This window comes from Dryobates pubescens, chromosome Z, assembly GCF_014839835.1.
Source record: "Dryobates pubescens isolate bDryPub1 chromosome Z, bDryPub1.pri, whole genome shotgun sequence".
NCBI lineage: Eukaryota > Metazoa > Chordata > Aves > Piciformes > Picidae > Dryobates > Dryobates pubescens.
The window spans coordinates 53865805-53892743 of NC_071657.1; the positions used below are offsets into that span (position 1 = coordinate 53865805).

General features: G+C 37.9%; 1 protein-coding gene across 1 annotated transcript in view; it reads right to left on the reverse strand.

Moving 5' to 3' along the window:
* Nucleotides 1-26939, reverse strand: part of KDM4C (lysine demethylase 4C) — a 250253-nt gene that overhangs the window by 76339 nt on the left and 146975 nt on the right. The window contains exons 10-13 of the mRNA XM_009902889.2: nucleotides 26705-26921; nucleotides 26141-26217; nucleotides 9997-10052; nucleotides 7061-7169 (exon numbers count right to left, since the gene is read on the reverse strand). Coding sequence (XP_009901191.2) covers nucleotides 7061-7169; nucleotides 9997-10052; nucleotides 26141-26217; nucleotides 26705-26921 — 459 coding nt within the window. The remainder of the gene's footprint in view (nucleotides 1-7060; nucleotides 7170-9996; nucleotides 10053-26140; nucleotides 26218-26704; nucleotides 26922-26939) is intronic.

A 26939-nucleotide genomic window follows, 5' to 3' on the forward strand; every position in this document is an offset into this window, starting at 1 on the left:
AAATATTTTATTTCTTCCTTTAAAGGCTGAGTTTGTTTGAGAGGTCGGACTGATTTTTTCATCTCCAGAGACTTTTTCACGCAGCCATAGTTCACGTTTATAGTTAGAGCTGAGTAATTAACATCTTTTGAAAGCAGAGACTATTTAAGTACTTGGGGAAAAGCTTTTCCCATTACAAAGTAAAATCAAGTTTTATCACTGACTTTGATGCATGCAAGAATCCACAATCTGTTTTCTATGATCCAAAGCTTCATATGTATAAATAACCAAGGAAAACAGGTTTTCAAAAGTGGGAGTTTACACCAAAGCTTCTCGGTTGGAAACTAAAGGACAAATGAAACAAGGAAAAATAAAATCAAATAAATAAAAGTAAACTCAGATAGAAATCTAAGCTTTATGTGCTTTGTGTAAACTGTTAGATGCTGTTAAACAGTGTTGGCATGAAAGCTGACACCATGTTCATTCATGGCATAAGCTCTCCTCCACATCACACACTTGTTACAAACTGTCATCTGCTGAAACTCTGCTTATGTATTTAGACAAATTTCATGTGATCCTCCTTCATATCATGATTTCTCACCAATTCTGTCTCTCCTCTATCTACTTCTAATATTTCTACTGTGATTAAATAGCATTTAAGTTGACACTTGTGTCTTTTCAATCTTCTCATATGTCTGCTGTTAAACTTACAATTATAGAATCATTGTTTAGAAAAGACCTTAAAGATCATCTGGTCTAACTCTTTAAGTGAAATGTGTCTCTGTGCTCCACATCTACATGGTTTATCAATACTTGAGGAAGTCTCACTTCCCTGGGCAGCCTGTTCCAAAGTTCGACCACTCTTTCAATGAAGAAGGTTTTCCCAATATCCAATCTAAACTCCCACAGTTCCACTTAAGGCTACTTCCTCTCATCCTGTTGCTTGCTATCTGGGAGGAGACTGATCTCCACCTCACTACAACCTCCTTCCAGGTAGTTGTAGAATGACAAGATTTCCCCTCAACCTCCTTCTCTCCAAAACAAACAATCCCAGTTCCCTCTTCTGGTCCTCATACAACTTGTGTTCTAGAGCCTTCACTAGTTTTGTTGCCCTTCTTTGCATGCACTCCAGCAACTCAATATCTTTCTTGCAGTGAGGGGCTCACAGTGTTCAAAGACCCCCAGTGCCAAGCACAGGGGAATGCTCAACTCCTTTGTCCTGCTAGGATACACACATTCTTGGCCATCTGGGCATACTGCTGGCTCATGGTCAGCCAGCTGTTGGTCAGCACCCCCATGGTCCCTTTCCCATGGGCAGCTTTCCAGCCACTGTTCTCCAAGCCTGTAGCACTGCATACAGTTGTTGTGAAAAAGTGCAGGTCCTGGCACTTGGCCTTGTCAAACCTAATACAACTGGCCTCAGCTCATCAACCCAGCCTATCCAGATCCCTGTGTAGTGCCTTGCTGCGTTTAAGCAGATCAACATTTCTGCCCAACTTGGTGTCATCTGCAAACGTACTGAGGGTTTACTCAATTCCCCCATCCATCTTACTGATAAAGATGATTAAATAGAACTAGCCCCAGCAGTCATTCCTGAGGAATGCTACTCATGACTGGATTTAACTCCATTCACCACCACTCCCTGGGCTTTGTCATCCAGGCAGCTTATTATGCATCAAAGCTCATACCTGTACAAACCATAAGCAATCTGTTTCCTCAGAATAACGTTGTGGGAGATAGTGCAAAATGCTTTACTGAAGTCCAGGTGGACAACATGCACAACCATTCCCTCATCCACTAGGCAAGTCACCTTGTCACAGAATGAGATCAGGTTAGCCAAGCAGAACTTGCCTTGCCTTTCCTCAACCTACGCTGACTGGGCCTCATCCACTGGCTGTCCTCCACATGCTGTGTGATTACACTCAAGATAACCTGCTCCATAACCTTCCCCAGCACTGACCTCATACTGAGTGGCCTGCAGATCCTTCTTCTGACACTTCTTGTAGACGGGTGTCACATTTGCTAATTTAGAGACTACTGGGACAGAGACCACTTGGAGTAAGTGTCTGCAAAGCAGCTAGGACACTGTAGTTTACATAAAATATAATTTCTAAATGTGTGATGTGGTAGAATATACCCCTCCAGCTATTTCATTTTAGATCCTGTCTGTAAATACCTGAATTAACATGTTTGCTTCCCAGCTTGGTAATCACAAATTATTATTTACCATGGCTACTGAAACTCAGAGGGTCTGATGGATGATATTGACCAGACTGAAATAAAAATAACAAGCCTGACTCTCTGACAAAAGAGACCAGGACAATCTCATTTTGTCATTCACATAAGTTTTAGAAAAAGAAAATCTATAGTCCAGAGAGGTAAAGTGGAGAAACTATAGGTTAGTATCTTTGTGGAATGCCCTCTACACTGAACTTGCCTGGGAGGCCTTTTGCTTTCACATGAAAAGTCAACTAGAGTCCATCAATATCATGGGTGTACATGGCATTCTACAAAAAAAAACACTGGCTTGCAAACATGAAACAGTTGCATAAAATGTGCTACTTTAAGCATACCTCACATATTGATTTTTACTCTGGAAGAAATGAGCCTATACTGAATATTTAATAATGGAAAGATTGGCAGGAAATACATTGATTACAACCCAAAATATCTAGTGAATAAAAACATTTTAACAGCAATTAGTATATGTACTAGCTGAGCAATAAAAAAGGACCCCACTAATATATTCACATTTGCACAGGCGTTAATTTGTCACAAAAAACCCATACTTTTGATTTCCTTTGACATTCTTTGGTAGATGCTGCATCAAGGACAGTATCAGCTCAGCTGCTACAGATCTCTTCAAACAGTACATGTTCTGCTTATTTGAGTTTCTTACTCTTTCAGAAAGAGAGACGTGAATGGTTGGAAGCAGGAAAGAAGAAGGGGAGGGAAGAAGTGGGAGGTTGGGGGCAGAAGAAGGAACGCTTAAAACAACTAAAATTATTTGCTCCTTACATTGCAAGATCTAGTTCTAGTAGGCTGCATCCTAGAATGTAATCTAGACTTTTATATTTGTTTTCTGCTCATTTTAAAGAGAAACTAAACCAACCAAACAAATCCCACATTGTGTCCTAGAGATATGACAAAGAAAGCTGGTATTTCTGAGTTATCCCATGCTTTGAACATAACGGGCATTATAAAGATAGGCCAAAAATACAGGGTTTAAAAAATATGTATTGTTTATGAAGGCTCAGTATCAACAAATACAAAACATACCCTTCCTTATACAATGAACACTCTACAACTTTGAATGATGTAGATAATGAACAAAGAAACCCGTAACAAAAAATATAGTTGTGTTGCAGGAACTGGCCACTGAGGAACAATACTTGCGATCCCTACAATTTCAAATGAGAAAACTGGCCCAAATCAGTTGCTCACAGATACACAGAACTAACATCAAATTCTGAATCACTCTATGTTTTTACAAAAATTAACAGCAAGACAGAGGTGTCAGCTGTCTACTCCAAAGTACAGAGTATTTGACAATGGAGTGGTATGAAAGTCACGAATGGAAGTAGGGTCAAGTGGGGAGAAGAAGGGACAAGAATCCATAAAGAAAGAAAAATAATTATTTTGGATGTAATTCCTGGGATTTCTCCTGATTCAAAGAATCCAGTGGGTCAGTGGGTATGAGAGCAGCATTGTCAGGAAGACTAACACAAGGATCACATATCATTTGAGAATGATTTGGCATAAATAAACTTTTTTTTTTTTTTTTTTGAGTAACCTCTTTAAAGAAGTAGGAGCTTCTTTCTTGTTACAGGAAACAAGAAATCATTTACAGGAAGTTTCCAATACACAGGGCTTTAGACAAAATGTAAATTACAATCTGAATTCTATTTCTGTGGGTATTTTTAAAATACAGAATACTACAAAGTTATTGGGGAGACTTGGTTTAGCTAGAGTATTCAATACAAAACAGAGCAGAGTAAACCCAAAAGATAACAGCAATGTAACTGCCACAAAAAGCCATACAGAGTACTGGTGAGTTTGGAACAGATTTTTCCCTGCTCTTTTATCCAAGGAGCAGCATTTTATTGGTCTATCAACATTAAATCATTACAGAGTCTCTGTAATGGTCAAACTGCCTACTTCCCTTAAATTAATACAAGCCTAGCTGTTTCATTATAAATTCAATGTCAGAAACTAAGACTTGGAAAAGTAAGGTTTAATGAGCCAAATCAGGATTATAGTGCTTCCTTTCCTCACAGTAAAGCTGGTTCACTACCTGCAGCGATGGTATATTTATGGCTGTTATAAATTATGCTGCCTTTCATTTTTATTGTATTCAGCTGAGTTCCTTCAGCACAACATTCATTCCACTCAAATAGACAAACTCTTTTACTTTCAAAAACAGCTTTATGGAAAGCAAGTACTACATTTCTAAATGTTCAGGGACTCACAAGAGACAAAAGGGTATATACAGCTTAATATGATCTGTAGTGCTTCAATGTCACTTTATATTGAAAGAGGCTTCAAGAACTGAAAAAACACTAAGGATTACAAGCAATCTTGTATCAACTGAAGGAAAGAATAGAAGAAAATTCCCTTAATTATAAATAACTGTTTAACATAATTGCTTCATATTCAGCACAAATTACCTAGGGATTGTAAATCATGTAACCTTACAAATTTTGGCTCCATACCTTGATAATAAATAATTTTAAATTCAAGCCTTCTTCAAAAGGCTTCTAATACTTTCAGACAGTTCAAGTCATGCACATCCCAAAGATTAATTTCAGCATCTGGTAGATTAAGCATGTCTGTGTTTCCAAACCCTAAATTAGCCATTTCCAATGAGATACATACTTGTGAATTGTTTAAGAGTTAAGAAAGAAAGAAAGAAACAAACAAACAAACAAACAACCATAATAAATCAATTCTCAGTAGTTCAGTTGGTTTTACTTTCAGATTAGGAAGAACATTTTTCTAGTAAGTTTCATTACTCCTTACAAATGTGGTCTATGCTATTTTTAATGAACATGTGGAGAACAAAATAACATTCAAAAAAAATGTGGAATGGATTAACATCTGAAGGAAACTCAATTTAAAAAGTTAAGAATTGCATTCTACATTTAGAAATGTAGCTACAAATTGCACACACTCAAATAGTTAAATTAAAATATAATTAAAAGATTAATAGTTCAAAATGAGAAAGTACTGTCATGGTAGGGCCAAATGAGCCCCAGCACAAACCCAGACAGACCCTCATGTGTCTAGACAGGGTCCCTGTCTCCCCCCTCCTTCCTGCAGAAAGTTGGGGTAATGCAGGGAAAGGAGCAAAGGGGACTGGACCATGCATGTCTGGTAAACAACCTGTATCTGGGGTAAGGGCACTTGTACTGGTCACTGCTCCTGCCTGTGTTTCTGCCTTTTATGGCCACAGCCTGGCAGAATCCCCTTCCCATTGGGTAACTATCTGCTGGTTTCAGTTGTCTTACTGGCCCAATCGAATCTCAGGCAAGATGTATATACAGGCTGATTTCTAGTCACCTTGCCTTGATCAAGCCTTGTCTTGCTTGAACCTGCTTGGACCTGTCTGGCTTGAAGTTGCCTCGAGCTGCATTGTGTTGAGTGCCTAGTCCAGAGCCTGGGATATATCCACAAACCTACCCACTGCAAGCTATAAGAGAAGCTATAAGCCAAGCCTGGTTCCCCTTGCAACCAGGATTTTGCTGTGCCTCAGTTTCTCCAGGACAAAGCAAGCACCCATCACGAGAAGCATTGTAACCAGCCCACCGTCCACTGAAGCCAGACCAGCCATTGAAGACCATGTGGCATTCCTGCCAGCAACCAGTCACACCTGCTGCATTAGAGTGCCCAAAAGCCTCAACAGCTACACACAGCAGCAGCACTCCCCACTTGGGTGGAACTAGATGTGAGTAATTAATTCATTGCCTCTTTGGCTTAACGGCTCTTGTTGAGTCTCCCCCCCGTGCAGTCAAGCGCCAATTCACTCCCAGAGATTGAATCTCTTTCTGATATTCCTACCAGTTTGCATACAATTGTCAAAACTGTTATAGTTGCCTAAACACCATACATCCCATTGTAAATACATATTCTAACTGTACATTGAACCTATTTAATACATTTTGGCAAATTTTCATATTAATAAAAGGTTATTAGTATTTGTTTTAATATTTGCCATATCATTCATAAATTAAAAATACATTCCTTAACAAGTAGCAGACCCAGCAGGCCAATACCCATTTTGGAAATATTGTGGAGCAGATCAAGAAAAATGATGGCAACATCTCCCCAAGATCTGAATGTTCTGCTAATGACTTTCTATCAGATGACATCACAGCGATGCACACCCTGACAAAGTAAACAATTCTTACATAATATCAAAAGGCAAACATTCCCATGTTGCACTTGTGCGTATCTTCTGCGTGTGTACATCACCCTTCTTGAATGACGCTATTATTTTAAATGCAACACAGAATGCAACTCATACCGTTTGTGTTTTCCACAAGCTTTTGAAATTCCTCAGAATTCCTCAGGGTGTTTTCATCCAATATAACGTGTAATCTGTTTTGTGCACATTTTTCAATGCCAAGATAGTAGAGATATCATGTAATAAACAGATCATACATCCTTTTACCTTCATCAGTTCCCCAAAGCAAAAATACATAATAAAAAGACTTCACAAACATGTACTGTGTGATATCCCCAGTTACTTTGTGTTTCAACATTTTCATCACCAACACAATTCCAAAATGGAAACATTCCACAGTTGACACTGATTAAGTTTGTTATTGTTCTTTTGGGGGAGGGCAACTTCAAACTTCTTTTAATGAAATACCAAAGACTTTTTACAGTGTCAATAAATTGCCATTATAAGTCAAAGAACTCATCCTGATATAACCCTTGTTGTTTTTCCTTACCTTAAATGTATTTTACCGCTCTGTACCTGTAAATAATCATCAAAATCCAGGATTTTTAATACATTTCAAATATCAGAACACCTTATATAGCACAGAATACATGAAGCACATAGGAATATACTACTCACCAATGTTAATCTTTGCAAAGGTATTTTGCTAATGTCTATCGGTGCACGTTCTCTGACATTACCAAATTTGACTTCTGGGATGGCAATTGCACATATTACATGTGCCCACCTGTGAAGAGTGGCAAGTCAAGAACACCACCAAAAATACAAGTGTTTAAGATGCTTTGTTAATTGCTGTGTGGGTTTTCTCAAAAGGCAATCATCTCTAGATATTTCCTTAACAGGATTTCCTAAACTTTTCTGAAATTTAACAAACCTTACAACACTACCACATGTACTTTCAGACTTGGATTTTACTGCAATTTCATTAAGCATCTTTAACTTTCAATTTATCAAGCGCAACAGTTTTATAGTTGTGCTATCCAGGTGGATGTGTAAAGACCATGTTGCTTAGTTTGTATGTAATTTATTATGTAGAGTATTCTGGATTAACACTCCTAGGCAACACGCACAATCACAATAGGTCACATCTAGTGACACATTAAAAAAGTATACTATCAAGACCTGCTTACAGACACAAAGGCATAGAAGGAGCAAACTGATCAGACTATCATGGTAATGCCCAATATTAAATGTATCCCCTTTAGCAGTGAAAGCCCCTGTCAAGTGCCTGGGACCAGTGCTACATGCAAGACTTCAGTACAACTTCAGGAAGCTTGTCAAATGATGCTATGTGTCTTCTATATTCATCAGAAAACACTGATATATCCTACAAATACTAGTTCCATATATAAATCTCTAAATAAGGAATGAAACTAAAAAATTTTTTTTTAATCTACTGAGTACAAGAGAACCTAATGGCATTTTTATTACCCAAGCATAGCCTTCTGAGACTACTTCCAAAATCTTTTTTAGGGTAGACAACTAGTATGTATCTCAAGAAAGGTAAACATTTTCATTCCTTGATTCATATTTACCTTAGTCCCTGTCATTCACTGTACATCTTATCTCATCACCCCACTTGCTCTTTTTATTTGTAAGCCCGGAGCACTTGCCTCACACAACTTTATGTACATCTTTACAGATACACACTGTGTGAGCATCTTAGCAGATTAATATGAATGCAGAACAGAGATAGAAGAGCCTGATGCAGCAGAACAGAATTTATTATCTTTCCTGCACTACAGTGGTGCTATTTCAGTAACTCATTTTTGACAAAAATATCTGGAAAAGTGCAATATGACACACAGCGACTAAACAAACTGCTAATGTCATGTGACATTGAAGTTGTACTGGCCAAAGCGAAATAATAGCTGTATGTGAAAAAGACATACCAATTAGAAAATTATACAGTCCAGGAAAAGTCTTGATTTGAGACTCTTGCTTTTGTAACTAAAATTAAATATCCTTTTTCTTTCCATTGCTGCCTGAACTCCTGCAAAACTACATTGTCTTATCATATAAGCTTTATGGGACAGAAGCACTAGAAATAAAATGCCTCTTCAATAAATCTTCAAGCAAACCTCTCTACTCTGACATCTCTCAACCTAGCAGATTGGAAGTCCTAACAGAGTTTTAACCAATTGCTGTGTTTTGCTGAAACCACGGCATCTCAGCTCTCCTATATGGCAAATTGTCACCCACTCCCCTCCCCGCTCCATGTTTCATTCATTAGCTTTTAAATCTAAGTAACAATGAACATGTACGTGTAATCAGTATGTGAGAGGGAAAGAAGAATGGAGAAGAATGCACATTTTGGATGTCACACTTTTTAGAGAAAAAAAGACATAATTGGAACACATTCACAGAATGAGAGAATGTTAGGGGCTGGAAGCAACCTCAAAATATCATATAGTCCAACCCCCTGCCCTAGCAGGATCACCTATACTAGATCACAGAGGAACACATCCAGGCAGGTTTTGAATATCTCCAGAGACTCCACAACCTCCCTGGGCAGCCTGTCCAGCATTCCATCACCCTCACAGTGAAAAAAATTTTCCTCATGTTTATGTGGAACTTCCTATGCCTCAACTTCCACCCACTGCCCCTTGTCCTGTCATTGGACATCACTGAGAAGAGCCTGGCTACATCCTCTTGGCACTCACTTTTTACATATTTATAAACATTAATGAGGTCACCCCTTAGTCTCCTCCTCTCTAAGCTAAAGAGACTCGGCTCCCTCAGTCTCTCCTCATAAGGGTGATCTTCCACGCTATTCCTTTTTTGTGGCTCTGCACAATTCCACGTCCTTCATGAACTGGGGGGCCTAGAATTATCCTTCTGAAAATTCTCGAAAGTTTGAATGGTAGCTAATGCTGACAGATCAAAGACTCACCAAGTTGTAGAAACTCTAAGGAGTTTTAGAAATAGCCAAACATGAGTTGAATTACTCTCACAGAATTCTCATTTTATAAATCCATTAATAGTAACCCACAGAGGGACATAATGCAAAGCCAAAAATTTTAGGTATAGTTATGCAGAGAAAGTCACTTTCTGTAAAGCACTGTAATTTTTTTTCCCAGAAATAAATATTAATAAACATGTAGCAAATTGTAAAAAGCAGCTGAGAAATTTCATGTTTGTCAAAATGTCCATTAACATGGTTACAATATTAATGCTTTGTGAAGTTAAGTTCTGACTTGTGAGGACCAAAACAGAAATTACACTTTGCAGTTTGATATGACTTGCCCATGCAAACAACGACAAATGAGCTCTCGTTAACTTCCTTTACACAAAGGCCAGCAGAATATAACTTGGAACATGTAAGTGTGTACAAATATTAAAATGAATGCACATTTTATATAAAACTATTTTACACAAAACTATTTTGCACAGTGCCAGTAGCATATTTCAACAAAGGTAATTGTAGTTCTGCAACAATTCAGCTTAAAGGGACACTGTCAAGAGATCAGGTTTACAAATGCTTTGTGCACGGGAATAGATCGTGAATAAAGTTTGAAAGAAGCACACACAAGTGCAAAGCACATATTACTTACCTCTTGTCAGTAGTTTGCTTTAATGCACCCCCTCTCAAATTGCAGAGGCAACAGTCCTAAAAGTAAAAATAATGTAGAAAACAAAATATGCTTAATTGACAAAATAAGCTTAATTGACACAGTATGCTTAATGGACATAGTGGCCATGATACAATAGAATTTTCAATATGTGGTGAAGTCAGAGGGGTGGTCATCAAAACCTCTACCTTGGACTTCCAGAGGGCTGACTTTAATCTATTCAGAATGCTGGTTTGGAGATTCCCTTTGGAAGCAGCCATCAAAAACAAAGGGGCCTGGGAAGGCTGGGCTTACTTTAAGGATGAAATTATGAAGGCACAGGAGCAGGCTGTCCCTGTGTGATGAGAAATGTGCAGGTGGGAAGAAGAGCAGCCTGGTTGAGCAGGGAGATTTTGGAAGAACTCAGGGGTAAAAAGAGAGTGTATCAACTTCCAAAAACCAGGCAGGTGAACCACAGCATCATCCTGGATAAGCTGGCAGTCCATGGCTTGGACAGGTGCACCCTTCACTGTGTTAAAAACTGGCTGGGTGATCAGGCACAGAGAGTGGTTGTGCATGGTGCTGCATCCAGTTGGTGTCCAGTGACCAGTGGTGTCCCCCAGGGATCAGCACTGGGCCCAGTTCTATTCAACATCTTCATCAATGACTTGGATGAGGGGATTGAGTCTACCACTAGCAAATTCACAGATGACACTAAGATGGGGGGCAGGTGGAAGGTAGGAAGACACTTCAGATAGACCTGGATGAGGTTTAACAAGGCCAAGTGCAGGGTCCCACACTTTGGCCAAAATCACCCCATGCAGCACTACAGACTGGGGGATGAGTGGCTGGAGAGTAGCCTGGCTGAGAGGGACCTGGGAGTGCTGGTTGACACCAGCTGAACATGAGCCAGCAGTGTGCCCAGGTGGCACAGAAGGCCAATGGCATCTTGGCCTGTATCAGGAATAATGTGGCCAGCAGGACTAGGGATGTAATTCTGCTCTTGTACTCAGCACTGGTGAGGCCTCACCTAGAGTACTATGTGCAGTTCTGAGCTCCTTACTTCAAGAAAGATATTAAGGAATAGAATAGAATAGAATAGAATAGAATAGAATAGAATAGAATAGAATAGAATAGAATAGAATAGAATAGAATAGAATAGAATAGAATAGAATAGAATAGAATAGAATGGACCAGGTTCAGAGGAGAGCAACAAGACTGGTGAGGGGACTGGAGGGAAAGTCTTATGAGGAGAGGCTGAGAGAGCTGGGGTTGTTTGGCCTGGAGAAGATGAAACTCAGGGGGGGACCTTACCACACTCTACAGTTACCAGAAGGGATGTTGTAGTAAGGTGGGGGTCAGGCTCTTCTCCCAGGCAACTTGTGATGAGGGCATGGCCTGAAGCTGTGCATGGGGAGGTTTAGGTTGGATGTTAGGAAGCACTTCCTTGTGGAAAGAGTAATTAGATGCTGGGCAGTGCAAGGAGGTGGTGCAGTCACCATCCCTGGAGCTGTTTAAGGAAAGACTGGATGTGGTGCTTAGTGACATAGTCTAGTCAATGTGGTGGTATTAGGTCATAGATGATCTGAGGTCTATTCCAGCTTCAATAATTCTGCCATTCTGTGACTGGTTACAAATCAGTTGAGTTGATCTTAAGGATATGTAAATTGCTAACATAACTAGTTACTGTCTTACAAACTGCCACTTATAAGCATGGCATTTTCTTACAAAAAAAGGTCAAGAGTACAGTAACAAAAGAAGAAACTCAAATGAGCTGAAGAAAAATAAATTTTGAGCATTATTCATAAGCAAAGTGACATAATCACTTTGAAAGCAACACTAAATAAAAAGGCATTTAATCAGGATTGCCATAGAAAGGCTGAAATTGCTAGAAAGATTACTAAAGCAAAATAAAGTAACATGACATATTATTAGTTTAATAGAAGTAACCAAGAAAGCGACTCACAAGCCACAGACCCAAGTCAAGTATTTTGAAACACTGCTTGTCCCCAGCAGTTGTCACATTTGTATACCTACATAACATGGGTCAAGTTACCCATTTTGGGCTACCTCAAAACATAATGAATGCTTCCTCTGCTGCAGTACAGCTTCACTACCTTGATATTCAGTAAAAATCCATCTGCCCTCTGGGCACTCAGCATAGCCTATTTCAGGGGCTCCCAGATAATATGCAAACAGGGTTTTTCCCACCTCTACTTAGAGCTGTGCCTTTGAAAAGATAAGCACACTTTTCTACTTTCCAGTCCTCCTCTCTGTCTCTGTCTCTCTCTCTGTCTCCAGTCTCCTCCTTTCCTGAATGTATTCTTTCCCTTTTTTCCCCCTTGTTCCTTCATAGAAACAGAAGAAAACATTTCCAAGGTTAGATATTTTCCTCCCTGACTCCATTTCTCTGGTCTCTACAAAGAACCAAATGCTCAAAATTAAGTCAATATATTCTCTGCCTGTATATCTATACTCAGATCTGAGAGCTTGCTTCCCAAACCTCTAAATTTAAGTAGCCCTTGCAGAGGAAATAACAAACAAAAGCCAAAAATGAGCCCCAAAGAATTGTAAAGTAATATTCAAGCCTGATCACATCTAAAAACCTCCAGTAATAAAGGAGTGTCTGCCAGAAATCTAATTATTTCCTCACGTTACATCTTTATTACATTTCCTATGAGAAAGGCCTTTCCCACCTAAAAAATACTTCATTCTAACAACGGAATCTTCTTTGTAATTTAAGCACATAACTTTTTGCCGTAAGTACCAAACCCGTGAAGAACAAGTAACCCATTATTTTACAGAGTACCCTTTTAACTATTCAATGCAATTGCTGAGTTGTGAAGAAGAGAAATTAGGTTCATTCCTTTAGCCATGGCAGACTTTGGATGGAAGCGAACATATTGGCCATTGGAATGTGCTGCCCATGGAGGTGGTGGAGTCGCCATCACTGGAAGTGTTTAGGAAGGGACTGGATGAGGCACTTGGCACCATGGTTTAGTTTATTAGATGGTGTTGGGTGATAGGTTGGACTCAATGATCTCAAAGGTCTTTTCCAACCTGGCTAATTCTGTTCTGTTCTATTCTGTTCTATTCTATTCTGTTCTATTCTATTCTATTCTATTCTATTCTATTCCATTCCATTCCATTCCATTCCATTCTATTCTATTCTATATTCTAGATCACAGTTCCCTTCCTAACAATAAACACCAATTACTAAGATCAGGAAATCGAAAGGCTCCAAATACCAAATCCTTCAGGTACTCAAAGGGGAAAGAACAGGAACAAGTAGCTTCAGCATATAAAAAAGAAAAATGGAACATAAGGAGGCTGCTGTTGCATCACTGAGCTGGAGCTTCCACTTGTACTGTTTGTATATTTTGGTAGCCTCTTCAATATAAGAAACAGCTCAGATAGGGAAAGGCATCATTGCATAGGATTTCTCCATCTGGGTGTTGGAGAATAAGTAAAAATTTTTCTTCCCTAATGAGTATTTGTATTCAATTATCATAGTATCATAGTAACAGTCAGGGTTGGAAAGGACCACAGGATCATCTAGTTCCAAGCCCCTTGCCATGGGCAGGGACACCCCACACTAAATCAGGCTGGCCACAGCCTCATCCAGCCTGGGCTTAAACACCTCCAGCGACGGCACCCAACCACTTCCCTGGACAACCCATTCCAGGGCTTCATCACTCTCATGGGGAAGAACTTCCTCCTCACATTCAGCCTGAATCTCCCCACCTCCAGCTTCATTCCATTCCCCCTAGTCCTACCACTACCTGATATCCTGAGAAGACCCTCCCCAGCCTTCTTGGAGGCCCCCTTCAGATACTGGAAGGCCACAATTAGGTCACCTCGGAGCCTTCTCTTCTCCAGACTGAACAGCCCCAACTCCCTCAGTTTGTCCTCACAGGAGAGGTGCTCCAGACCTCTGATCATCCTCGTGGCCCTTCTCTGGACACACTCCAGCACCTCCATATCCCTCTTGTAATAGGGGCTCCAGAACTGGAGGCAGTACTCCAGGTGGGGTCTCACCAGAGCTGAGTAGAGGGGGAGAATCACCTCCCTTGACCTGCTGGCCACACTTCTCTTGATGCAGCCCAGGATCTGATTGGCTTTCCGGGCTGCAAGTGCACACTGAGAGCTCATGTTGAGCTTCTCGTCCACCAGCACCCCCAAGTCTCTCTCCTCAGGGCTGCTTTCCAGCCAGTCACTGCCCAGCCTGGATTTGTGCCTGGGATTACCTCGACCCAGATGCAGGATGCTGCACATGGTCTTGTTGAACCTCATGAGGTTGGCTTGTGCCCAGCTTTCCAGCCTGTCAAGGTCCCTCTGGATGGCATCCCTTCCCTCCAGCATCTGTGCTGAACCACACAGCTTGGTGTCATCAGCAAACTTGCTGAGGGTGCACTCCATGCCACTGTCCATGTCCCCGACAAAGATGTTGAACAAGACTGGTCCCAGGACTGATCCCTGAGAGACTCCGCTTGTCACTGGCCTCTGGATCGTTGTGAGGTTCTCTTGCCACATTTTAGGAAACCTACTCTTGTAGCAATCGCAGCACAAGACAGAAGCTTATTGGATTTGGAGTGGCTGTGCCTAGAACAAGCAGAAGAGAGAACTCCAGAAAGAGGAAAAGATGGAGCAAGACAGGGAGTAAGGGAAGAAAGAAGGCAGGGAGGCAAAGAAAGTGGTAGAGGGAGTTGGGGAGAAGCAGGGAAGGTTATTTTGTTCTTTTTCTCTCCAGTTGTGAAAGTAAAGTGAAATGCCAGGAACCTGCAATACTGCTTATTCTTCCACTTCTCTATGAATGAGAAATCAAGTCAGCAAACATCATGCCATTGTAGATATACATGCCAAATTCAGTCTAATGTACCACCTTTATTTTAGCTTCAAATCATTACTGTTCATTATGTTGTTCAAACATTTTACATAATCAGCCCTTTCCTTCTTGTATTTATTCTCTTATAAATAATTTTAGATGGGCACACATTTCTATGACCACCTGAGAATAAGCCAAGTATCATAGAAAATAATATTTTTAATGGAACAAACATTCAGGAAGAAACAAATACCACAAACTCCTAAAAAAGAAGCTCTGCATTACTTCTTAGTGATCTGATCCCCAACTCATTTGCAGTTCTGCAAGAAGCATGAAGCTTACAGTGCAGAGATAGGATAACATGCACAGACAGGGGAAGAGAGCATGAATCTGATTCAATAGAAATCTTTGCTGCAGAAAAGCTTCACTTCCTCACTTTCAAAGGAAAAATTCAGTGAATCCCCCATCTGTGGATCTTCATGTTTGCCATTAAAATCCTTCAATTGACTAATTCTCTGTTTTGCAAATAAACAGAGTTTTGCTCCTATTTTATAAGCTTTGATGTTCTTAAGCCAACTTACTTTGCAATTCATTACTTGAATAATGATTACTTTTTCCTGATTCTAATAGGTATTTTTTACTTTTAACAAGAACTTTGATCATCTGCTGTGTAACTTTAATGCAACTACAGGCACCAAAGAAGTTCCACAAATAAATTAAGGTAAACTGGCCTGGTAAGAAACTTTACATAAGATGTTGCTAACAAATGTCTTCTGAACATTTACAGTCTCTTGACAATTGTAAAACTAAAGAATTGAAAATTAGACACTGCAGGAGACAGAAGTCATAATCCCTACCTACTAACTGTAGAGCTTTCACACTAGGTTAAAAAAAAACCCAACATATTTTTTAAAAGTGGAAAAAAAGGAGGGAAGGGTGGGGGAAGGCAGCCCCAGAGAAATGAGAAAGTGGCTACAAGCATCCAGCCAGAAAGAATTCTCTTGTGTAGGGCCTATACGAATCCAAATTCAATGCCTTCTGGGGGAAAAAAAAAAAAAAAGAAAAAGAAAAGAAAAAAAAAAAACCCAACACTTTTGACAAGCAGACATTCACAGTGAGTAATAGTTTCTCACTGTCTGCTGAATACACTCTATAACAACTCAGGCCCATAAAAACTAGACATTTTCACTAGTGTGCAGAGCAAACCTGGATGAACAGAACCAGAGGCTTAAACCTCATTAAATCCATTTTGTAAATCATGCCTGCATTGCAATATTGTCCTATATCCATGTCACATGGATTTTACTTTACACCCAATTTCTAATATTTAGAAAGACTAATATTCCTAATACATGTATATCTGCCATGAATGGCACTGAAATCACATGTACGTTAGCAACTATTACCCACATTCATACTGCAGAAGAGGGAGTTTGTGCATCTCTGTGTGCCTGCTGTCAGGCTGTGTGTAAAAATCAGGGTAAAAACAGACTTCATTATAGAGCATCACCTTAGAACATACCCCATCTGATTCATGATTACTTTGTAAATCCTTTAAACAAGTAATTTTGTCATTTGTATTTGCATTAAATAATCATTTCCTAAGCGTATTATTTTACACTTATCTAAATTAAATCTTAGACCATTTTAAATTGCTCATCTGCTTAAAAAAAATCTCCATAACATTCTAGAATTACAAAAGAAAAGTATCTCTTCTGGTATTTGCATAAAGAAAGATGTCTCTATATAATTTCACAAGCTTTAGCATGCTAATGTTGTATTCATCATTTAGCTTTTTAGTGGAGATGATGCATTTTTTTCAGACGAATACAGATCATATCCACAGTTTTGGGACTAAACACAAACCTCTGCATACAATGAAACTGAATTTTGCAACCACCATTCTTGATCTGGTTTATTTTTCATTTCTCTGTTTCACCCACTGCTAGAATGTGCACTTAATGCCCGAAGTTAATGTGAATTAACCATGCTTCCTTTGATACATATATCCAAAAGATGGATCGTGTTCTTTTGTAATGATATGCCACTAATCAGGTATAACTGCATATTAATTAATTATTGTTGCATGGATGAATAACACACAAAAAACAAGCATATTCACACTCATTTATATTTTAACATTAAAGCATTTGGTTGCCTTTGAGTATTTTTTACCAGAATTTTTTGCCAAAATTCAGTCATATTAACAATAATGCCTATAAAAAGCAGCTTTCATACATCCATGTTTGCATACTTTTTAGTCAGAAATAGCATTCTGTGTCAAACAGGAAGCTGTCTAACATAGCAAGGCAACAGACTTCAGACAAGCCACAGCAAAGGGCTATACAGTAAGTCATAAAATAGTTATTCTTATGGGTGACTATGATCATACCCCATATGGTCCCCTTTGTTGTTAAGCTGCTGCTCGTCCTACCCATTAAGACCCTCCAAATTATAATGACATCTCAACAGAACTGTATTTATCCAGTTAAATGAATTATATAACTTATGTCAGTGGATGAAGATACAGAGTACAATAAAATACATATTATTACTAATTAACTTTGACACTATTTCAACAACTTCCTTATAAAATGTAATCTCCATAATCAACCTAACAATCTCTTTCATCTTCCTGCCATTAGGAAGTTATTTATAACAGCTAACCTGAAGATTCCCTGCTGTAGCTTCAGCCTTTATCTTTTTACTTTATGCAACATGAACATGAAAACTATGTTGCTTCTTTCCTTTTTGCCATTTTCCATTTACAGTCCCTTAGCCAGTTAAACAATTGTCAGTTTTTCACCTGCTGTCTTCATCTGTGGCCATGTATTCCCCTCTGAAATGCAAGGCTAGCAAGTTCTCAGTGATGTCAGGCAAAGCATGTTTAGTTGATAGATCCTGCAACTCACATCTAAGGAGATGTGCTCACACAGTGTCTACCTTTGAACTGAAGTTAAACTTTGCTCGTATCACACACTATATCCTTTAGTACTTCTGTAGCAGTGCCTTGTATAATTGCTTTGTATTCCTTCGTCCGTATTCTAGCTTCAGTATCTTGCATGTTTCCCTACTTAATTAGATCCTATATCCCAGAATATCTCAATAATTTACCCAGATCTTGTTCATTTGTGATTAACCTTACTTCACAGGCCTCTTGTTTTGATTTTTGTTTAAAACAACCACCACAAAAACCATATATAAACAAACAGAAAAAACACCTTGTATTCAGCTAACATCAGCTGCAACAGCTTCTGCACAAGGGAATAACAGCAATCTATGGATAGTCAGGCCAGGAAAGAGAAAACAGTATGGTGCTTGAAAGATTCCAGTAAAATCATGAGGGACTTGGAAAGGGCTTGACTAAGTACTCCAATACAATAACTAAGTTGTTGCTATCAAGGGAAAACAGCAGAAGATTCAGAACAAAGAAAAATGCTCTTCACAGAAGATGTGTTATTTTGCCAGTTACTCCAGCTGAAAAGGAAGCTGCCTAAATTCATGAAAGAAAAAATTCTACAAAGGCTAGCTTTTACTTAGTGAATAAAAAGATATTCCCAGCATCTCATTTTCATATTTTAGGAGACTGAGAAAGCATTAGGGAACGCTTGCTCAAGACTTACATTCTTCCCCAGGTATTCATTTCTGGCTCTGCTAGAGAGATCACAACAGACTAGAATGGGCTTTTGTTCTATTCCTTATAGTAGATCTTCCTACCCTGTGCAACCTGCTGTGGGATACCTGCCATTTCACAGTTTAAAAAAAAACACATTAAAATGCTTTAGAAAATATTTAAAATATTTTAGAAAAGATACCTAGATATTAGACAATCCTGTTATTTGCAAACGCTAAGTACACACTGCAATATATTATATAGAATGCAGCGTTAATCTTTGTGTGTTTACAAGGTTTGTGATCTTGATAAACAAACAATGCATTCACTCAATTTTATAATAATATTATTATTATAAAATTATTGTGATAACCTTATTATCACAGCTTTATTTAGCAGTGATATCAAACTCAATTATTTCAAGTAAGTAAACATTTTGGATAGTGTTTTGAAGCATTGCAAGTGTTGACAATATCTTCAGCACTATTTACCCAGTTAACAAAATATTTCCACACACACCCCATTTTTTTTCTTCAGCCTTTGTTTTCCCTTTGACTCTGCTTAGTGTATAAAAATACTTTTAAAATCTATTAAAAGTGGCTAGGTTAGGGTTTTTTTTTCCTTTAGTATTTCTCATAAGAGGTGGTAACAGTTTTGGGTTTTAAAAGTCTACTGCCACAAAGATGTGTCACAAGAATACTGATTCAGTAGCCTCATTAAAAAGTAGCTAATTAAAACAGACATCTAATCTTGAACTCTGCCACAGCTAAGTCAAACAGATACAAATTGTACAGCAAAGACTGATAAACATCCTTGGTTTTCTTCAAGCCACTCTGGTGGGATTTTTAGAGAGAAACCTTTGAACTGAAAATAAATATCCTTAGCCTTCCATCTTCTCTCTCAATTACCTTGTAATGCCCAAGGTCACACTTCCTAACAGTATTAATACAGATGTGCATTTTTTTTATGGCACTGCTGCTGTCATTTCAGCTATCTCATTTTCCCAGATTATTTATATTTATGTATATGTAAAGAGAAAAGTGTTGGTGTCTCTCTTAACACATGTGAAAATGCTATTTTCATCATTGGTCCAATAATGAAAATTTCAATCTTCCCACACCAAGGAAGTAATTTTTACTTGGAAAATATTTTTGAGACAATTTAATTTCAATTCAGAGACTGTTATTCTGTCTTTAGACTGTTACTTCAACCTTAAAATTAGCTTCCAGAGACAAACTTCCAAATTACAGAGTTGTCTACTGTAAGGATTCACTTCCTTGTCTGGAAGCACCACTTCTAGTTGCTAGATGCTACTCTTACAACTCATGATGTTGATTTGTCTATAAACACTGTCAAACTTCCACTATCATCTGCCTCAACAATGCTACAATTTTGTTAAGTAGTCTGAGAAAAGCACTCCTGATTTTTTTTTCAGTGTTACAGACAAGTAATACTTTGTCCAAAAGACTAAACCATTATCAGTTATTTAAGCATTTTGTAGATGCTTAAAGTTCACACTGATTGAGTAATTCCATGAAAAAAGAAAGGTACCACAGGTCAATAGTTATTTAATATGCAGACACATATTTGGCTGCAAGCTTAGAGCAAGTTCCTTGAAATTGAAGGTGGCCACTCTTCTGCTGTGGATGAACATTTTACTTCCAGATGCATTCCAACCTATTCAAGACATCCACCTTTGGGAATTTAAAATGTGAAAATTATTATCTACTGAACTTCCACATTTTAGTAGCCTAATCACACAAACAATCAGACTACCCTGCTCTTGATTCAGAGATGTCCAACTGCAGCTCTCAGGTCATGCCAGGCTGAGGCAACACTGAACAAAAGCAGTCGTCTTTTGCTGTGCTGTCAATGACATAACATTATTCAGAAGTCTGATCTGTAAGAATGCAAAAAGCAGAAGAGAGTTGGCTGGGATAAGAGAAGACTTGGAAAAGGACAGGGAAGAGAAGTGTGATAGGCATAAGGAGATCATTCTTCAGCCAGAGAAGGAATGGAAACTGGAGGGGCTGAGTATTTACAAACCTGTTACAACGTGTTGTGTCAAAGACTGCTTTTTACATGCAATATATATTCCATCACTAGACTAATATCAAAACAAGAAAGAAATATCATGCTTCCCACCTTCAAGTCCACACATGGTTACCACTAGCATTTATAAGTCATTCTCCAGTATATTACCTTTTTTCCAGAAAAAGTTTAGGAAAATCCAGGTGTCTGTGTGGAAAACAGGTTGTTTCTTTGGTTTGGGGTTTTTGGATTTTGGTTTGTGGATTTTTAGTTTGGTTTTTGTTGTTGTTGTTGTTGTTATTGCCATTGTTTGTTTTTTAAATAAATAAATACTCAAACTGGCCTTACTTTGCTACAAGAAAACAGAAAAAAAACCCACAGAACGTATGGGTTTGGCTTTTCCTGAAATAGTCAGATCTTCATGCCCAATCATTCTTTTTACTAACAACATCCAAATGCTTTTAAAGCTTAGTAGCAAAATCAGTCTGAAAATTAAGATACTGCAAGCCAACCTATATGTAGTAAGTTAATGACAGTAGTTATAAGGCTCTGAAAAAAGGAGTTTATAATGGAAATGCTGACACCAACTCAGGGAGAAGGGCACTACTATAAAAAGATTGTTCAAAATCATTATTTTCAGTGGGGTGCAACAGGACAGTTTCTGAACTGGGATGTGAAAAGTCTTATGTTCCACTTTCTGGATGCATTGGTGGGGGCACGGGGGTGGTGAGGAAAACTGAAGACTGTGTATGAACATTAGACTATAAAGCTCATACACAGTAAAGAAAATTTGTTAAGCTGTGTAACACTTGCTGTTCAACACAGAAGCTGTTCTCAAAATCAGTGCCAACTGACCAAATTAGGTGCTAAACTATTTCTGTAGTACTATGGAGGACTAAAATAACATGTACAAAGTAACACAGCTTCCTCAGTAGCCTACTGAATAATGATCTTACCACAAAGTAAGGCACTGAAGCACATTTAACTGTTTCTTTAGTTGTTCTTCTTTCTAACTCTCTTCTGTTCCAAATACTTTTGTCCTCTAAATAATAAACATACTTAAGTACTATAGCTACTAGGTGACCACATCCTTGCACACTGTGTAGAATGCTACATTCTCTGTAATGCCAGTCATTATTCTTCCTGACTTCACTAGCTTTCTTTAGCAGAAGCGTTTAAGATTAATGAGGCATTTTTTCTCAATCAAGGCACTTTGTATGAATACAGTCACACATTCAGGAGCCATGCAGATGACTTATTTAATATTATTTTATATTTAAAATGGTTTTGAGAGATTGATTCATGCCTATTTTTTGTCCACTAGCATAGATAAATGTGACAATGCTCTTCTGTTTTGCCTGTAACAGGTATCAAGCAGGATCTATTGCCTAGTAAAATGCAAAGATATGTTATTATGGATCCAAGTGCATCCTTGTAGGTGAAAATTTGACATACAATATTGTAAAACATACTACTTCAGCTACTTAGAAACACTGCAACTGCAAGAAAGCAGCAGGTTTCAAAGGCAGTTTCCTCTGATAATACTAAACAAAATTGCCATCAATGAAATGCCTGACTCTTTAAGTCCACATAGGCATTTTTCTGGGCAGCAGTATATTCAATTAAGTTATCTCTTTTTTTCAGTAGATGTACAGAAGATTGCTTAAAAGAGTACTACTACTCTTAAGTACAACACTATGATTAAAGTGAAAGTGGGGGGGGTAATCTAAGGTTATTGTCTCAGAAGTGACAGAAACATGATCCTAAAATGATGAATAGCACCTAAAAAAGTATCAGCAATTCTTAATCACTCTGATGTCGACAGTGAAGTTCTATACAAGCAAAAATACACTAATTCATTTAAGCTGCGTATCAAACTCAATTTTTTTCTTCAGAGAACTTGCAATGCATACTCCTGTTCAAACAGGCAAAACTGAGCCATAAATAAAAGAAACTTCAGTGTGTATGTTATCCTTGTAGCTCAAGGAATGACCCAATCTTCTTTAGCTATTCCTGACAAATCTTGGTCTAGCTTTTTTTTTTAAATCACAATGGAGCAGCTTTTACAGAACCGATAGATTATTTCAGTAGCTCAGTGTTTAGGAAAAAAATCTGCAAAATTTCTTGTGTAGTAATACAAACTTCTGCTGACGCAGTTTAACACTGCTACAAGTTATCCCATCCCCAAATTAAGAGAACAGAATCTGATTGTGTTCCCCTTATGAGTGCTACTTATTTCCTTTCTGTGTTTCCCTGACTTAAGTGAAGTTAATTCTTTTAATTGTCCCTTACAGAATGATTGAGATATATCTAGGATGATTAAAAGAATTTAACTTGGATTGTGTGTTGGTTTTACTTGGTTTGTTTTCCAATTTCATCTCTTGTTCTCTTCCATGTCTTTCAGGCTCATATTATTTTCAACCACTTCACTGTGAAGACACAGTTCTTCAGGTAGGTTCTCAAAGCTGAAGAGCCAGGTCTTTTGTACACAGAGAGACCTGGGGACTTTTGAGTCTGGAGAAGACTGAGGGGAGATTTAATAAATGTTTATAAATATCTGAAGGCTGGGTGTCAAGAGGGAGAGGACGAGCTCTTCTCAGTTGCACCCTGTGATAGTACAAGGGGTAATAGATATAAACTGCAGCACAGGAAGTTCCACCTCAACATGAGGAGGAAATTTTGCACTGTAAGGGTCACATACCACTGGAATAGGTTCCCCAGACAGGCTGTGGCAGCTCTTCTCTGGAGACTTTCCAGACCTGTTTGGATGCGATCCTGGGTGGCCTGCACTAGATTATATGATTATATGGTCCTGCCCTGGCAGGGGGATGGAATCAATGATCTCTAGAGGTCCCTTTCAACCCCTAACATCCTGTGACCCTGAGATCCATTAAAAAAATTTAAAAGTGACTTTGGTATCATTTAAGTAGTTCACATCCTTGAAAGTGTGGAATTTTTGCTATTTATCTTAACAACTTAATATTGTCATCTTTCAGCTGACAATGAGCAGCTCACACTGACATGTAAACAACATGCAATAATAAATACAAGATAACAGACCATGGAGGACAAGTTTTAAGTAAATTTAATACTAGGGAGGACTATTCAATCTTCAAAATTCATTTATGATATTAAGAATGTGACTTTTCTTTCACAAACTTATCTGACTGTAGAACTCCCTTGGGGCAAAAGCTCATTTTACTTAGGTCACCATATCAGAGGTTTAGAAAAATGAAGCTGTCAGCACTAACGACTTAGCTGCACAGTAATCAATACACACACAAAATCACAGAAATTCAGTTAAATATGTAATAGCTAAAGCTTAGATTAAATTGTCCAAGTAGACTACTGTCTAGCCTTTGCATGGTAAAAATGGTGCTCCAATTAACTTCTATCTCCTTCTTGTTACCCGAACACATAAAATTCCAGAAATTTCTCCAGTTCCTAGAGTATATGCTTCTGTAAAAGTCCAGTAAAGCCTCTCCACATAAAATTTCTAGTCAGCTATTTTCTGTATGGTTTTGCTACCTCTTGCGCTGCTTCACCTCATCTGCTCAAATAATTTGGCCAAAAATTACTTTCCCTTAAATTCTAATCTTCATTACTTTCAGAAACTTAAATGCATCATAACAGAGTAAAACTAAATCTACTTCAGTAAAATGCATAATTGTCCTCAAATTAACACTGTCCTTGGGTGTGAATTTTTTCCCTAAAAGTTAGTCAAAAGAAAACTCAACCATTAATCCCCCAACATTTTCCTCTTTCTATATTACCCAATTCTCCCTTTACTAGCCCATAGCAAAAGTAAATGAGTCCTCTCACTACTTTTGTTCTTAGTTTTCACCTACCACTGAGCTATCTGAATGTACTCTTCACTTCAAGAACACTTATAAAATAACTTTAAAACCCCAGAAAAAAAAAATTGAATCCTTTCTACTACACAGCATTAACAAATTTTAAAAATAACCCATAATTTTATTTCGCTATTTTGCATTGACTTCAGAGTTTTAAAAACAAATGACAATCAAAAGACAAAGACTCTCTCCAAACTTCTGCTCAGATATGTTACCGTTATATTGCAGTCCATACCACATGCTAAGGCAAAGTGCTACATTTTCCAGTGCTTTCAGCAAAAACATCTGATTCAGCCCTACTGCTGTCAAACATGGTATTTCATGAATAAGAATTCCCATACCTGTACACCATAGCTGTATCTCCTCTGAGAAGCAATTAACAAAACTTTTTAATAGAGAAGAGGGGCTTTCTAACCCAGTTTATTTTACTGTAAGTCATATTCTGAGTTAATGGCAACCTGTCACTTGCTAGGAAATTTTTACCTTTTCCCCTTGACGTTTCCCTGACTCCAGAACAGTAGCCACACAGACACAAGTAGCTCAGGAGACACTGAAACTCATAATTGCTGATAAGAAAGCTGTAACAAGGTTTCTGGTTACCAATGAAAGATGAAAATTGGGTTTTACCTAGTATGATCACCTTTCCCACTAAAATGAGAACACACTACAGAGTTAGATATTGATTCAGTAAGTATTTTAACGGCAATTCACTGAGAGAACAAAAAACTGAACATTATAGATGAACCATATTTTTGCAATGACCACTTCTGAGTCACACTTTTCTTTTGTTTTCCCCAGCTTAGGTAATACGAGGATTAAAAATATAAGCTCCTCTTCTGTTTCCTTAACTCTCAGCAGTCAATGAAAGAACCTTAAAATGTTGAAAACTCATTATGTTTATTTTTAATGTTACTTTCAGTTTGATAATGATCTAATTCTAACTTTCATGTAGGTAACTTTCATAAGTGCAAGAAATGCTACCTGAAGAAGCAATACTGTATTTTCTAGCAGACTGAATTATCATGGTTTTATCAATATAGCTAAAAATCTTATGATATCAAGAATTCTTAAGATTCTTAAGATATATTCTTAAGAATTACATTCTTAAGATATCTGGTTTTAATTCAACAACTGAATGAAGAAAAACTACGCTGCCATTAAAACTGATTATCACACTTCCTCAAGCAGTTTTAAGGAAAACAATTACTAGAAAATTTAGCAGGAAAACTGACAAACTGGTGAAATGTAAAAGTTCAAACTGGCTTTTCAAAAAATTAGTGTATGTTCAGGTATTCTACAAACTACCAATTGCTTGTCAGTTCATTCCTTGCTGTGTAAAACTATTTTTACTTTTCATTAAAAGAAAACCATAGGCATTCAGGAACCTCACAAGTGAAACCTTTTTCTGCTTCAAGAGCACAGTAAACATTAAATGCTGCAAAAGAACAATTTCACTCTTGACTGTAATTTCTTATTCTCTTTCCTTGTCTCTATTCACTACTTGCTCACATATGCATACCAAAAGTCAAAAAATATCTACATGAAATCTCATTTTTTCCTACTTTGTGTACCTTGTTTCCTCAAACAATGTTTTACACACCATGATACTGTGTTAGCCATTCTCTTTCAGGACTCTATAAAACTACTCCGAATTCATCTGTTAAAATGCTGTTATATTTTACACTGAAACCTAATCAATTCCCCAGCAAGTGTGCACATGTGTGTGTAGAAAAAATACCGACACACACACATCCCATATGCAATCGTGCATGTGCTAATGGTTAGGGGTTTTAAACTACAATCTAAGCCACGTGTGCAACTTACAGCTGTCCAGGCTTCTTTTTTGCATCGAGAACACAACCATCCCTTACGGATTTCATGAGAAGGAACACCATAGCAACCTAGAATAAGAGAATCAGACTGATTATTGTATTTTGCCTTTCTATTTGTGATGTTATAAAATTCAACTGTGTATAAACACTAGTAAAACACATCTCCTGTAATCAAGGAGACTTTTCCAATATGGGTTTACTGCTAATTTCTTAGTACATTAAATACATAATTTAGATGCACAGACACCTCACAAAGCTCAAAAAAAAATCTAAATTAAAAAAAAAAAATCAAAACAAACAAAACCCACAAAACCCAAATAAAACAAACCCCAATGAATTTCTTATCTTCTGTCAGTTCAACACCAAATTACAAATTCCCCCTGCAGCAGAAATGTACAAATTGAACTAATGACATTTATTCTATGCCATGCCAGTGATTGAAGCATTACACATACAAACAGTCTTCAAATACTTTAAAATATATACTAGAAGCCTAGTTAACTCCTATTTATCAATCAAACAATATTTGAAATAACTGCACAATTAGTTTACTTACTTGCATGAACCCGTACACAACACTTTGTACAGGAAATGAGGCGACTTGTTCCATCTTCTTCAATAAAGGCATTTGATGGATAGTTTTCAGTGTTTTTTTCACGATAACTAAAACACATCTCAGGAATAAGAGGTTTAGACTTTTCATTTTTAGCCTCCAATGTTTCTGCTGAGTCTGTTTCTCTGAGAACACAACTTTCTTCATCATAATTGTCTGTCTGGAAAATGAACAAAAT